Source organism: Aotus nancymaae, unplaced genomic scaffold (genome assembly GCF_030222135.1).
Source record: "Aotus nancymaae isolate 86718 unplaced genomic scaffold, 86718_ANA_hifiasm-v0.15.2.pri h1tg000025l, whole genome shotgun sequence".
NCBI lineage: Eukaryota > Metazoa > Chordata > Mammalia > Primates > Aotidae > Aotus > Aotus nancymaae.
In genome coordinates, this window is record NW_026988438.1 from 2,373,447 (window position 1) to 2,389,887 (window position 16,441).

Here is a 16,441-nt window from a genome sequence, read left to right on the forward strand (position 1 = left end):
TACTAATACAATAGGAAGGGTTGACTAGTCCTCTAACTAACCTACTTCATAAACAGTCATGTGTTACTTAACAGGAACACATTCAAAGAAAGACATGGTTAAGTGATTTTCATCATCAAGCAACTATCATAGAGTGTACTTACACAAACCTAGATCGTCCAGTCTACCGTACACTTATGCTATGCGGTATAACTTATTGCTCCAAGGCTACAAACCTATACAGCATGTTACTACACTGAATACTGTAGGCAATTTTAACACACGGTAAGTATTTTTGTATCTAAACACATCTAAACATAGAAAAGTTACAGTAAAAAATATGGTATTATAGTCTTATGGGACCACTGTCATATATGTGGTCTGCTGTTAACTGAAACATCATTTGGTGCATGACTATAATTCCATTTCTTTTAATGTACTAAGCATCATTCATTAGTGCAGTTCAGATGAAAGTGACAGGAAACACTGACTGAATCCTAAATAAACTGGGAATTATTAAAAGACTTATTAATTCATTTTCCATTTATAATTGTCCTTAGTGTAAGAAACTATATTTACTAAAATTTACCTGTAGTAAGAATTCTCCTTCTTTTAAGTCCAGGCCTTCTCTGAAATTTGCTGCTCTACAGTTATCCTGGCCTTCATTTCTTTCAGAGGGGGAGGATTTTAATGCAACTATGGAAAAAATGGGAAAAACAATGATAAAGATGGATTTTAAAAGTAAGCAAGAGTAAAGAGCTATAACAGAAAACTTCTGAACACTAAACAAAGACAATTTGAAATACTGGCATCTAGTGGTACTTTTAGTAATCGAGTCATACTAGGCAAATAATAAATACTAGGTAAGTAGTCCTGTTGCCAGGGGGTAGCTCCTTCTTCTACGCTGTAACAAAACTGAAGGATTTAGTCTAGTCAGCTGACAGATTGTTAAAAGTAATCTTTGATGAGTTCACTATATGACTTTTGTCACAAAACTTAAGAGTTTCAAAGAACTGCACAACACTGCTATAAACACTCCCCTCCATTTCTCTACAATGTAACTATAAAAATGATTTCAGTATTTATGTATATTTATCTAAATATCAGGAAACCGGTGGTGGTGAGGAGAAAAAAAGCAACTATGTATTTTGTTGAGAGATGTATTTCTGATGTTTGGAATCTTCTTACCCAGCACTTGGGTTAAAAACTGTTAATTAATGTTATTATTCAATAGGTTAACTTTAAATTTATAAATTAACTGACGGAGAATTAACGTCTTTATATTGTTGAATCATTCTATCTGAGAACATACATGTTTTTCTATTTGTTCAAGTCTATATTTTGTCCAGCTAGAATGTTTTAAAATTGTGTACAAAGAGATGTGCACAAATATTTTTATATTTACTCCTAGGTATTACATCTTGCCATGTGGCTTCTCCATTATCGCTTCTAACTGCTTATGTGGATTAAACATGTTAAGGAAAATCTGATGGCATGATGGAATGCTTACTATTGGAGGTAGCATGTTATAATGCTACCTCTTCTTGTTTTTTTTTTTTCTCACTGTGTGTGTGTGTATATTTATAGGCTGAGAGGAAGCACAGCTGAATAGAAATAATAATAGCTACCACTTACTTAAGCATTTTGCCAAGCACTTTAAAATATTATCTTACTTAAAAGTATGTGGATAGAATTGGGTTCAAATCTTAACTCTGATATTTAATAAAAGTGTGAGTTCTTTCAGCCTGTCTCCTAATATGCGAGGTGGTAATTTAAAAACAAATTTTTTTAAACCCATTTTGCAGGGCAGTTGTGAAGAGCGATGAGAATACATGTAAAGTTTCTGACACAAAGCAGATCAATAGTAGTACAACAAACAGTAGCTTTAATTACTAGAAATATTTCCCAGAGCTTATGGATTACCTGGGTATAAAGTATAATCTTTAAGATACTTTCCATTTTCTGACCTTTTTTTAACCTGTGATATTTGAATAAGAGAAACCATTAAATAAAACTGACTCTGGCAGTCCTCTTAAGACTTACTTCGCTATATTTTTATGTGCCAAAATAATCCAGCTCAGCGAAAAAACTGGAGATTTACTAATAACTGGACTTTCTCTCAGTTTGAGCAGAGTACCACATATAAAACCATCTGCAGTCTTTCATGTTTGCAGTGTATTTTCTGATAAATCATCAGTGAATGTGTCACACCAGAATCTCATGCCAAGTTCTTGCCTTTGCAGAAGTTAAAACATACCTCTTTGCAAGAAACAGCCAAAAGCACAGTCTCTGAGTATAACAACTTCAAAAGGCCAGAGAACAGATTTCCTTAGGCCAAAAAACACTTTTTGAGGTAAACTGACCTAACGGTTCATCAAGACCAAAGGAAATGTTTAATCTGTACAGACAGAGAGAACGGCAGAAGAGAGAATGGCGCTTTCTCCCCTTCTATTCTGTGAGTTATGTTGCTGCTTGCTTACTAATGGCCACATTTGCTTGAATGCACTGAAACCATACACTGTCAGAGTCAACTATATTCTGCTACTTTTCTAAAAGCTCTGGTATGAAGCACAATTTAAGAGTTACACCAAGCATCAGTAAGACTTGCTTCTAAAAAGAAAACAACAAAACCAAAACCTTAAATTATGAAATCAGCCTAAAAATGAACAATAACAGTGTCAGACTGTCAGATCTTAAATATCTAAATTACCATGGGGAATCTCTTATAATTAATATTTAATCAATACAATTGGTATTAGTTCCACCTAGAGTCACTGGCAGTAGAAAAACATGGAAAAATATTAAGAGATAACTTTGATCACTGAGAAGACGAGTATGCAATGAAAGAGACCATTCATCTCAGAGTAATTTATAATTTCTTCTTGGGCTTATACCGGGGGTATTAGTCAATGTAACTAGACACTAGTGTCAGACCCTGTCTTTAAGTAGGGCATATAAGCTATGGAAATAAAGAACTAGAAAACAATGTCAAAAAATACTAAGTACTAGAACAGGGTTTCATTAAAGTATTAGAGGAACTTAAAGTAGAGGAAAAAATAAAAAGAACAAATTATTTCTAAACAACAATGATTATAACTATAAATGTTGGAAGGATGATATTTAACATGTATAACTACTGTTAAGTAGGAAAAGTAACAAGTTAATTTGGGGGAATGATCACTGGAGGTTTCTACCAAAAACAAATATGCAAATATTTCTGTTGCTTTTGTGTTTAAGGTTAATCATTGATAAATAATTTAAGTAAATATTGTGCAAAGATGAGTCTGAGAAGGGTGGACTTTTAACATCATTTTAAAAACACTGCTGTGCCTTTTTAGGGAACTCGTTTTATGTCATGACCTCTCAACCTAAACTATGTAATTTCTAATGCTGCATGAAGTTTTTCTTCTATTTCTTGCTGTCTTAATATTACTAGAAGCTCTATCAATTACTACTACTCATTTTCGTGTATATATTGCTTGCCCTGATTAGAAAGAAAGCAATGGGTAAGAAAGTGACATGAGACCCTGTCACAAGAGCTGCTTCCTACCATCCAAGTGACCTTAGTAATCACGTGATATTGGGCACACACTGTATAACTAGCTCTTTCCACGTATTATATCCTATCTTCACAATAGTTTTACAAGACTGACATTGTTCTTTCAATATATTAGGAAACTGAGACTTAGGGTGATTGAGAAAATGTCCCCAGGGTCATAGAGACTAAAGTGGTAGAGCTTAGGCAAAAACTCAGGTAGCCAGACCTCAGGGTGTGAGCTATTGTTAACCACCGTCCACTATGCCATACACCTTTGACCTTTAGTTTCCTCACCTTTAAATGAGGACAATGTTACCTCTTGAGACAAATTTTCGTGAGGATTAAAATAACATGTAGACTACCTGGTTAATGCCTGGAATCAAACACTGACAATCAAGGACAGAAGTAACAAAGTCTATGCTGAGTTTATACACCCTCAAACCATGAGGAGAAACTTACAATTAAAGTGCCCTGAGGGGGTAACTGAGTATTTTATCATCTTTAATTTGAGGGCGGTAATGAGTATTTAATAGAACTACTATAATGACTATATGACTATTTGAAATTATGTCTGATCCTTGAACAACATAGGTTTGAACTACGAACGTCAACTTACATGCCTCTGCGACTCCCAAGACAGCAAGAGCAACCCCTCCTCAGCCTACTCAAGATGAAGACAGAGAGGATGAAGACCTGTATGATGATCTATGTCACTTAATGAATAGTAAATATTTTTTGTCTTCCTTATGATTTTCTTAATAACATTTTCTTTTCTCTAGTCTACTTTATAGTAAGAATACAGTATATGATATATACACAAAATACACATTAATTGGCTGTTTATGTTATTATTGTGTTATTCAAGGGCCAACTATACTTCAAAACTATAAACTGTTACATAAATTATATGCATAATGACACTTTAAACATTACATCACTGGAATTAAATTTACCACAGTCCACAGAAACAAAATGTAATATCTGAAAATAAATAAGATGGGAAGCATCTGCTATACCGTAATGGGCATTTGTTAAAATCTTCCCTGTCGGTGGGGATATTCTCACACTTTCCAAAGGGTGAGAATCAGACTCTGAACACTCAGTAAAATGTTAAGATAGTAAACTACCAAAATAGTTCAACTGTTTCCTCATTGAAAGATCTATGAAGCAGTCATAAAATACAAGTAAGAATTTAACAAATTAGGAATTGAGAATGCAAATATATCACAGCAATATCAAATAGTCACACCGCAGATGACTCAAGTTTTATTCCCACATGCATTTAACCATATCCATGTTTCATAATATGGTACTTTCCTTCCTTATACATGTAAGTTCAGATTTCCACTTCTCCCTAAAAGCAAATCTCTTCATATCACATGCTTTGAATTGGCCAAGGGAAAAAAAATTCATGAGGGGTACTGAATAGCTGTAAACTATATTTTATATTTGTTACTATAGTTTGCATTTAAACAGAAAGATGACATGATAAAAATCTTGCCAGGGAAAAGCATATCCCTTTTTAGTCCCTAATTGTTGCTGTAAATTCAATTTATTTCATAATATTTACCATCCCCTTTACTACTTTGGCAGGGAAAATTCAAGTCCATTCCCATACTGACATAAACATAAAGGACAGTAAAGCTATGACTTATAAAATCCAACCAACCACATAAACTTTTATAAATTAGAAAGGGTTAAGTAATGCAGTATTTCTTAAATTTAAGAAAAACATTCCCAGTTTAGTTTAGTCTGTTATGATGGGTATTTCCAAATAATATATTAGTGTACATAAAAGGAGCTTCATCTACATACCTACTGGTAAAGCACACATGTTTCACTCCAATACGGTGTTTGCGTTTGTAAAAGAAATGTTCTTTTGAAGGAAGGAGGGAAACAACTAAAGAAACCTATGTTATATTCTAAATTCCTAAGAAACAGAGATTAGGTCTACATAGTCCAGTACCTTCTAATGATATTGACAGACTACTGTTTTTCTGCCTACAAATTTCTAATAACCATGCTAGAATGAAAGAATACTCAGTTTTTTTAAAATGTAAATGTTAGTTTATATATTTATGATTGCAGGCTGAGAAACTAGTGCAACTATCTTTTTAGCAAATCTAGGAAACATCATTTTCCAGGTCAAAACGTCCTTAAAAGTTTGCTCTATTCCAACTCTCGTGAAATCTGATTTCCAAAAATGTTTAACGTTCTTCTAGTTACTCATTGGTACGCATTCAGTTTTATACAATTCCTCTATATATCAAATCTCTGCATTAATAGAACCAAGAAGAGCAGTTAATTGACCTTTTCAGTGGAGAATGAGTTGCATTCAGCTTTTCATATATACAAGAGTAGTATTCAAACTGCATTTTAAGTAACATAATGAGAGCAGTGATTCTTAAACTTTCACAGACATTAGAATCACCTGGAAGGCTAAAAATACAATGCTTAGCCACACCTCTAGAATTTCTGATTCAGCAGGTCTAGGATAGGGGTCTACAGTTTGCATAGCTAACGATTTCCGTGGTGATGCTGAGAACAAGGTGCCACTCTGAGAAACAGAGACTTAGAACCTCAGGATTTAGAAAATACCTCACGAGTGTTCGGGATTGAATTCCCTCATACTTCTTAAAATTATCATTTCCATGCTGTTAATCAGTTATTATTGTGAATGTCTTCAGGAAAGAATATAGTTTTACACAAAATTGTAATAACACAAAAACTGAAGCACCTAATTTAAGACTAAGACATAGCATAATAACACAAAATTCAACATGTATCCCAATACAGCAAGTAGCATACAATGCCCAAATTTTGTATCCTTACCAAAGCAAGCTATCACACTTTTCTAAGTGTCTAGATTTGAGTATGTGCCACTTTTGATAAAAAAGAAAACAGTATACGTAAGTAAATTATTACATATTATATCAAAATGGGGAAAACAGTTTATTAATAAATTTCCATCCCTAAATCAAAATATGAAATTAATTCAACAAAGAGACTCTCAGTTGATACTAATATCAGCTCCGTAAAGGCCCTTATGGATATTCAACAAAACAACAGATAATTCTCCATTAAAACAAGTGAAATATCAGTATTCTGCAGGAAATAACTCTTATTTCCATAACAGTAACAATGTTAATTATAAAATTTATTTCACAGACCTCTCATTTTTAGGATTAATTTACTACAAACCTAATTCATCAGGGATAGCAAGCATCATTATCAAACATGCTGAGAAGATGAAGACCCTGTGGAATGGTGAGGTTAAAGTCTATCAAAAAACACAAGATTCGTTAACTGAACTAGCATCCACATCTCCTGCCTGTCACTGCTTTCATCACAAAACACAATCTCCCTCTACCATGCTGAGATAAAGAGATGAAATGTCTCCCTAACACAGAAACTAGACACAATCAAAAATCCAACTGACAACAGAATGTTTGGAAAAAATGACAATTGTGTGGGAAAATTTCAGGCTAGAAAATACACGAAGAATTCAGTATGGACAATTCATTAAGGTTCTTTATGTCAACCAATCCTCTTAGACTGCTTGTCTCCCTCTTTTGTGTGTGTGTAAGACAGAGTCTCACTCCTGAAATTTAGTGGCTTGATCACAGCTCACTGCATTCTTGACATCCTGGGCTCAAGAGATCTTCCCCTTTCAGCCTCATAAGTAACTGGGATATAGAACTGTGCCACCAAGCCCAGCTAAATTTTTATTTTTTTTGTAGAGATGAGGTCTCACTATGTTGTCCAGGCTGGTTTCAAACTCCTGGGTTCAAGCTGTCCTACCATTCCAACTTCTCAAAATGCTGAGATTACAGGTTTTGAGATTACAAAATGCCCAGACATTTGTCTTCCTCTTAATTCCCACTGCTAACACCTGAATGGCTTCTTGGCCTTTATGGACAAACAAGGAATGGAAATGACCTTCTCTAGTACAATTATTTTTCTGTATACACTTTCATTTCATTTCAGTTCACATTTTCATATACAGATTTCTCTCTGGCCCTCTAATTTAAGAATTTAACACATCAAATGAAGGCATTTTAAGTCAACTCATTATCACCTTAGCATACTTTCATATTCCACAGATTTCCCTTTTTTCCACCCCTGCTCATCCTTAAAACATCTTATCTTCTGGTACTTTTCCTCTTATTCTACAAGCTCTCTCCCTGGAATATTTTATTCACTTTCATGGCTCAAAATGTTATTCCAGTGATATAATGACTAAAATTTAAATCTCCAGCCATGAGCAAATAAATGAATTTGAGTTACTCATTAAAATTCATTGATCAAAAAGTCAAAAGGCTGTAAGAGAAAGATTTAAAATACATAAATATTACTAAATAAAAATTTCTTCAGACTTTAATGTAATTAATATTATATGTGAATACATTTTCTAAAACACTATAACATGAAGGTGTACATTTCCATTAACCAGATCACAAAGTCTCACAAAATATCATAAGATTTAACTATAGAAATTTAAATGCCTGTATTTGAAAATTTTCTGAAAAAGGAAAATTGATGAAAATTGGTGAGTTTAATGTTAGCCCGATGGTAGTCTCCCTAAAAAAGCAAAAAAAACGAAAACAAAACAAAAAACTAAAGGTATAAATTCATGACTAACTAGACCTGTTCATGGCCAAATAACAAGGATTCTAGAGCCATGCAAGACTAGGTAATGATCAAACAGAAAGCTATTAATTCAGTAAATTTAAAAGAGACAGGAAAGCAGGAAAATATAGAATAAATGACGGAATGAGTTTAGATTGTTTGAATCTCAGGTCTTTGTCACTGTGTTCTTCAAAATAGTTGTCAAAGCAAACAAAAGCAGCAATAAAAAATATCCTATATAAAGTTCTATCATATTACATTTATTCATATAATCTAATAAATCTTATACTGTAAATCGGGATATCCGAGGAAAAGAAAGATTAAATTCCTGAATCAAAGAGGTCACAATATTAGATCTGAGAGCCAGGATTTGTATATTCATTCAATAAGAATGCTCTACTGTTCTTTGTATTTATTCATGTTTAAATCTGCAGGGGTTTTATTGTAGGAAGTCCATAAATTAAAATTTTAAAAGAACCTAGATTTATATAGTTTTAGCTATGAAAGTTATGAATATCATAATTAGAGTTTCACATTTGAAAATGTGAATTAGGAAAAAAATAATTAAATCACCACGTAAGATGGGTAATGCCATGGGTAAAACAGTTTACTTGGTGATTTCAAATGCGCTAAACTGTTACGCAAACAAATCTACTTTGGATAGTCCCAGAATTAAGAAATAACATTTGCTATGATGCTATGATACTGAAACTTTGGTAAATTACTTGACACACAGAAATTTTTAAATTACAGCAAAGCAGATGAAATTATAAAATTCTCATGAATAAAAATGCAGACATACAAATCTATTAGATTTTATAAAACATCAACACTTAAAAGTGCCTTACTATTTAATTCATTTTTACTGCTTGTTCAAGCTTGTCCTTTGCATATACACATGTATACATACTTGTTTTTCAAGAATAATGTTCTGGTCTAGAAAGATACCAAAGCAACCAAAATTCAGAGAAATGCACAAGCTGAAGATGAATAAACACAAAAGCTCTCTTTCGAAAACCTAATGAACTGGGAATGAACTGTTAAAGCATCTGCAAAAGAAGACCAAGAACAGAGCACTTGTAATTTTTAATTTAAAATAAAGTAAAGAAAGATTCATGATAAACAATGGGGTCAAATAAATGTTAGATCATCACATAATATAACTATTATCCTCTCTTCCCACAGCATTTTTAGGCTTAATGAATGTAAAATATTTTAAGATGTAAATAATTCTACATTTTATAAAATGGTGATTATTTTAAGCATGTATGATTCAAGTCTTAGATTTTCCCTAACATTACCTTATTTTAAAAATAACTAGAAGAATACTATTCCCTATGACAGTTGCAAATGCAAGACTTTGAAATTAGAAATTCAGAAATCTCAGCTCCATTTTGTCAGGCTTATTAGGTATTTGTATGTAAACAGAAAATGAAGAGTAGTCATTCCCAAATTCTTAATTTTTGGGGTAGCTGTCTAAAACCAGAATAATTTGAACAAAATATTTAGATAATGAGCATTTCAAAAAAAGTAAGAAAATCTCATTAAAAACTGTATTAAATATATGCTGAAGTTAAGAATAAAACATGCTGATAAGATTAGTCAACAAGCCCAGTGTACAGTGTTTAATAATTTTAAGAGACATAATATAGGAGGAAACAATCCTTTCTCTTCACATCAACCAATTTCAAAGGTTAGGTTGTAACCACCCAAATCCTAGTCTCTATTAATAAACTACTATTAATTGTAATCATTAAGTTATTTAAATTTTTTAAATACCCTCCATCTCAGCGATAATATATTTAAATGTAATATTTAAATCATGTCAAAGAAACTGTTTTGAACTTCATAAAAACTGAAAAATTACTAAGCCTTGTTTAAGTATTTAAAGTTATATTTCAAAATGTTTTAGTTAATTAGAAATGGATAAACATTAATGTACTACTTAAAACTTCAGTGTTGCTTTTCAGACAGCAGCAGCAGTATAGTCATGGTTCCAAACTTTAAGAAGATCCATCCAGGTTGGATTATTTAAACTTGCAATAAATAGATGTATTTTCTTGGAAAAATATCTATTGTTACAGTAAAACTTGAGTTTCCTTTCTAACAAGATTGTATGATTACTCGTTTATATTGTTCTTTCCGCAGGAATTTACACACCCCCTGTTTGCATCCTGTTATTCACTTTGAGCTTCCCTTCGCTTCGCTATACTGTTTCCCTAATAGTGGGAGAGTGGGTCTAACAACACACAAAACCACTGATCATTGTTAGCGTGTTCCAAGTCTCTCCATTTGCATTTACCATTTATTCAGGTCATAAGAGTTACTCTTATAATTTCATTCTCTGTGTGCTCTGAAATGTTGCATTGCCTTTCGAGATCACTGGTAGTCTGGAGGAAATTTGGGGATTAAAAAAAAAAACAGATCATTTTCATTTTCCATCTAACTCTATGTTTCTGTATCAAACAATCTAAGAATTGCTTAGGCTGAATGTACACCACTAAAACCCAAGCAAAAATATTTAGATTTCTTTAAATTTTGTATGTTTGTATTTGTCATTCTGAAGGCAAAGGAAAAAAAAATTAACTCGTTCAGGGCATAATCAAGGCTAGGCTAAATCACTGCCTCAGACTCCGTAACATTCTTGTTAAAATACGGACTCTTGGGTTTTACATATAACTTACTTGTACCAGCAGGTGCATACATTAGAATATGCATTTTTTAAAAAGCTTTCTAGTAATTCTTATGCGCATTGCTGCTTGAAAAAGATCTAACATTAAAGATAATGTAGTTGATGAAGGAATCATGCAAATAGGTAGTAAGATCCTACTGTCAAATACACTGAACCAGAATAAAAACAGACAAACCCATTAATGACGAGCTGAGAAAACGGTTTTTAACAATTCCATGATGAATCCTGTGTTAAACTATGACATTACCTTTACGTGAGGCACTGAGTAACAGGACACATATCTGATCAAGTACATGTGTCTGTGTGTATATATACATGAACGCACACACATAATGTACACATTAAATATATATTTATGTATATGTGTGTATGCTTCATCTGTACATTTACATGTATCTGCCTAGGTACATATATATATACACATATATACACACACACTACTAAACAGAGGAAAAACCAATACTTTTCTTTTTAACATATATAATTTGAATCCCCATTATAAAGAGCAGAAAACGGAAAGGTAAAATGACTCAAGTCAATAAACCTTGATCAGAGTCGAGGAATAATGCCTCCTGTGCTTCTCGACTCCAGACTCCCTAAGGATGGCAACCACGTCTTACACATCACAGAATCTGCCACCACATGGTCAAGCAGTAAGCACAGCATGTGAGTAAACGCAAGGGATCAGGACAATACTCTGTGAAGCTGGAAGGAGGCCTGAGGTTACAACCTATGCAGTGGCTCCTAAACTTTAACATGCATCCAGCCCCACTACCAAGGATCCCACCACCAAGGGTCGCATCACCTTAGATACACAGGTCTAGGTTTGGGCACAATAATTAGCATTTCTAGCAAGTTCCCAGGTGATGCTGATGCTGCCTGTCTGGGTACTACACTTTTAAGAACCACAGGTCTAGGAAAAAATCCTCAGTGCTTTGCTATGTAACAGTTCCCAGAAGAAAATAAGTAATTATTTGGTCAGAAAAAAAAAATATAAGGAATCTAGAAACCTGAATTCTAGTTTCAACTAAGTCGGCAAAATGACTACAGCTAATAAACACATACTCACAGACACATCATTGCATACTGCTTAACCCCTCTCCCAAGAAAAAGGGCTTGGTATAGATGCAACTGAAAATTCAAATACTTTTCGTACAGGTCAGAGAAAATTTGTTTACTATGAAACTTTGAAATATATAATCTTTCCTGAAATCACTATCCTCAAATCTGTACACTGCCCAGAACACAACTGTTAAAATAAATAGCTTTTGTCCAAAAGAAAGAACATAGAGACAGGCAAGCAAGCAAGCAAATAAATAAAAAGATGCTGAGACTAAACACATCACATTATGTGAACATAAATCTAAAGGGAAATTAACTGTTGCAATATTCTAAACACAAATTACCAATTCGAGTATCTATAAACGTGTTGTCTAGGCACTTCCTAACGACCCAGACTAGCAGGATCAGCACCATCTTGGAGCTTGTTAAACATGCAAAATCTAGGGCCACGTCTAAAGCTACTGAACAAGAATCTGCATCTTAACAAGATCCCTATGTGATTTGTAAACACATTAAAGTATGAGAAGCACTGACTGACATTGGCCACTGAGATTTTATCATTAACTTGCTATCGTTAGTAAAATTATATGACATTTTAAAAAGACCATTTCCTTAAAAAATCGATTTCTGCCTTATGACAGATAAAAGAGAAATCAAAAAATGATTTTACATGAGACAACAAACTGAAACATCATTTGCAAACAGAAACTTCCGTTGTGATTTAAAGGTAACAAATACCATCCAGCCACCTAGCTCAAAACCTTAACTTTTACTGCTGAGGAAACAGGTATGGGGATGCTACCTGGTTTGGTTAAAGCCAAATAGTTTTCAGTGACACAATAGAGAATAAAATCCAATTCTATTGACTCTTATAAATAAATGTTCTTTCTAGTGAAAAAAAAGTTTTAATTATATTTCTTGCTGTCAGTATACAATTAATGTAAAAGATTAGACACACACGAGTTTGGAGGGATAAAACGACATGTCTGTGAAAATACAGAAAATCCAGCAAGATGGTGTTTTATCCTTTCCTTTTTTTTTTCTTAAAAAGAGACTTTTAAAAATTGAAGTAGAAGGGAAACTGGAATTGGACATAATCAATTTGAGCATAACTTCTGAATAGGTGATTTTCAAAGAATGATACCATGCATCATTTCAGTGGCTGCATCTGTTTGATGAATAAAACTGGAAAATTGATTTTAAGACTTATAAATCTGGCTTTGCCACTGAAGTTTTAATATACAACAATAAACAAAATGTTTTCAACTATGGCTAATTTTTGTAGTTATTAACACAGAAACAGCCATATTTAATACATTTTTTTTTTAAATATGTGATTGCAGACAAATTAAACCCTTCTGTCTTACCATCGAAGAAGCTCTTGGCTCTCAGGTAACTGACACTGAGCCTAAGAACTGAAAGTTTGTCCAACTTGTTAATAACATCTTGTGGGAAAGGCAGCAGGCTAGCCAAACGGTCCAACTCTGTATTAAGTCGGTCTCTGTGCCGCTTGGAAGGATTTGACTTGATTCCTTCAGCCGGGATTGGCTTTACTCTGAAAAACAAACAAAATACCATAAAAATCCTTTAAAAAGCAAAAGTTTCTATTGCATTATAAGATATCTTCAAATATTTCTCTAATACAACAAACTTTTAAAGTCTATTTCAAGTTTACGTAAGTGTTTCTTAAATCTTCCTTTCATATCTTAATTAAGAAAAACAAGGAAAGGGGTTAAATTCTTCCTAATACTTCATTAAAAAGCTTATGAACTCATTATAGGAAAATGTTTACTTACACCTCATGCATTTATAGTATAGTGATTCCCAATTAACAGATCTATTGGAATTTTCTTCCCTCTCTTAAATGCATTAGCCATTGTTAGGTGGAAAAAAGAGAGAAATCTGTGATAAATTATATGAAAATCATATTTCCTTTTCTATCTTCCACAGGAAGCCTCTCAGCATCATTGATGCTGTCAAGAAAGACAATTCTAAATAATTTATCTTCATATCACCAGCTTCCTGTATTTATTTACCTTCAACTCATTAGAGATAATGTCCCAAAGCCCCTCTGCCACCAGCAGATGGTCCTCCAGCCATCTAATGTGGTCCTCAAACATTAAAAAAAGAATAAATTTGACTTTTGTTATATTTCTTGTTGACAAATATTAGAAGTTGTGATTACTGACAACTTTTGCTTTTACATTAGGCAATAATTCTACTTATTTATAGAATATTCAAATATTCATAGAATAAGTAGAATATTCAAATATTCACAGAAAAAGTAGAATATTCAAATATTCATAAAATAAGTAGAATTATTGCTTACATGTAAAAGCGAAAGTTGTCAGTAATCACAACTTCTAATATTTGTCAACAAGAAATATAAATACATGTAAAAGCTTTCATAGTTTGTGTCTCAGAAAGTTCAATGAAACCCTAAACAATTCAGCATGATTTTCACCTGAGAAAAAAGACACTTACAGGTTAAAGACGAATATGAGTTCAGAAATGAAAAACTGAACAACTTCACACAAAGCCCCTAGCCAGGATTTCATAGCAGACATTCATCACTTAAAGTGAATTTAAGGATCATAGATACCCAGGCTAAATTGGAAAACCAAAGTAATTTATACCCCATACCACTATACCTTCCTATTAGCCAGAAAAGTAATTATCAAGCATTCTCTTACAACAAAGACATTTTTGACACTTCAAATGGAATTACATCAGCTTTTGTAAAGTAGACATTGACCTGGGCATAGAGCTATTAATATGACCCAATCAAGATATTTCTAGATAATTTCTTTTCAACGATGTATGTGGACAAGTAATACTTTACGCAGAAAGATGATGAAAAGTAAATATTTCTACAAAAAGCAGGTAATACATTGGCAAAATGGTGTGTGTGGGTGTGTGTGTTTGTATCAACAGATACCTTCTCCAAATTATTTGTACAACTGTGTATATAACAGAAATTGGTGATGGTTCCCCTAGTTATTTTCCCCTAATTGTATTGCATTTATAAACAAATTTCAAGTCACACCTAATTATTACATTCCTCCACTTAACCAACTGAATTTCAGACTTTACCTTTAATGCTTGTCTACCTCATTGTGTAATTCTCTACTGGTTAATTAATAATTTCTTAATAAGTATTTATTTCTACCCAACACATACTGGACAGCCCACGAAAACACTTTTCCCCTAAATGTTCAAAAAGTGTCATGGGAGCTAAGCAGAAGCAGCAACTACTTGAAAAAAGATTTTACAGAAAAGGTGGTATCTGAGATGGATCTTGAGGGAGGGACAGTATTTCATGAGGAGGTTTAACTGAGGACTGGTGAACTGTGAGAATTTAGCCATCTGAAGGGAGAAGCGCAGGGTGAAAGAGAGAGAAGATAGATGGTTAAGGCCACGTTCTTTCAACAAATATTGAATACCTATCAAGTGCCCAGCACAGAACACTTACAGGTGAACAAAACATACAAAAGCTCCTGTTGTCATGGAGCTTGCATCGTAGGTGGAAGATGCAGAAATAAACTCAGGGCTGGTGAGTGCTAAAAAAAAAGCACGGTAAGAAACTAAGGGGTGGTGGAGACGATGCTGGTTTGGACAGCCTGGGAAGATCTCTCTGATGTGATGTTTCAGCACAGACATAAGTAAAATGAAGTGAGCCATGCGGGTGTCTGATGAAAAAATGTTCAAGATAGAGAAGATAGCAAAGTAATGGTAGAAAATCGGACTTGGGCATCTGGGAGTCACCTTAAGTGTTGAGCTGGGATTTACAAGATCAGCCTGCGTTTTACCAAGCTGACTCTAGTGATAGAGAATATGGAAAGCAGGGCAGGGTTTGCTGAAGTTAGGATTCGGGGCCACCAGGAACTTCTTTCTAAAACATAAATCTGACTAAGTCATTCCTCTGATTAAAATCCTTCAGTAGCTCTGCACTGTCCACGTTCCTTAGTGTAGCACACAAAATCCTTCATGATCTTTGGCTTCTGTCTACTCCTCTGGCTTCATTTCTTCTAGCCAAAGCCGTTTTTGTCTATTCTACCCCAGAGCTAAGAAATAACCTACAGTTACAAAATGTGCTTCGGTGCTTTCATACAACGTCCTTGTTATGTCCCATCCGCTTCAAGTCCCGCTCAAGTAGATCACTTTCGTGAAGTCCTTGACCTGCCTCACAATGGATTAGCTACTCTGCCCCAATCGGCTTCTTATACAAATTTCTTACACAACCATTCCATTAAGAAAATTCCATACAAACAACTTCGCATAAATAGAAAATGTGTATACAACCCAGTCCTGCACTCCTGGTAGCTTTCCAGTAATGATTACGAAACACTGGAGAGAAGAGAGTAACACAAACACTGAGGCAAGGAAAGCTGCTATCACACGGGGAGAAATAATAGTAACATGAATGTATCCCTTCGTGTGCTACTGCTCCCTATCTGTGCTGGCTCTTTGCAATATTCAACCTCACACTAGACTTTGACACTTGTTTTTCATAATGTAAAACTGTCTACATTTCTACTGTA

The 16,441-nt window shown here is 33.8% G+C and overlaps 1 protein-coding gene across 3 annotated transcripts in view; it reads right to left on the reverse strand.

Annotated features, from left to right (window-relative positions):
• Positions 1-16,441, reverse strand: part of AHR (aryl hydrocarbon receptor) — a 52,856-nt gene that overhangs the window by 28,583 nt on the left and 7,832 nt on the right. For 2 of the 3 annotated variants that reach the window (XM_012450691.2, XM_012450690.2), the window contains exons 2-3: positions 13,268-13,455; positions 569-675 (exon numbers count right to left, since the gene is read on the reverse strand). In XM_012450691.2, coding sequence (XP_012306114.1) covers positions 569-675; positions 13,268-13,455 — 295 coding nt within the window. Of the gene's footprint in view, positions 1-568; positions 676-13,267; positions 13,456-13,696; positions 13,753-16,441 lie in introns of those variants that run through there. The other variant, XM_012450692.2, reaches the window with a different exon arrangement.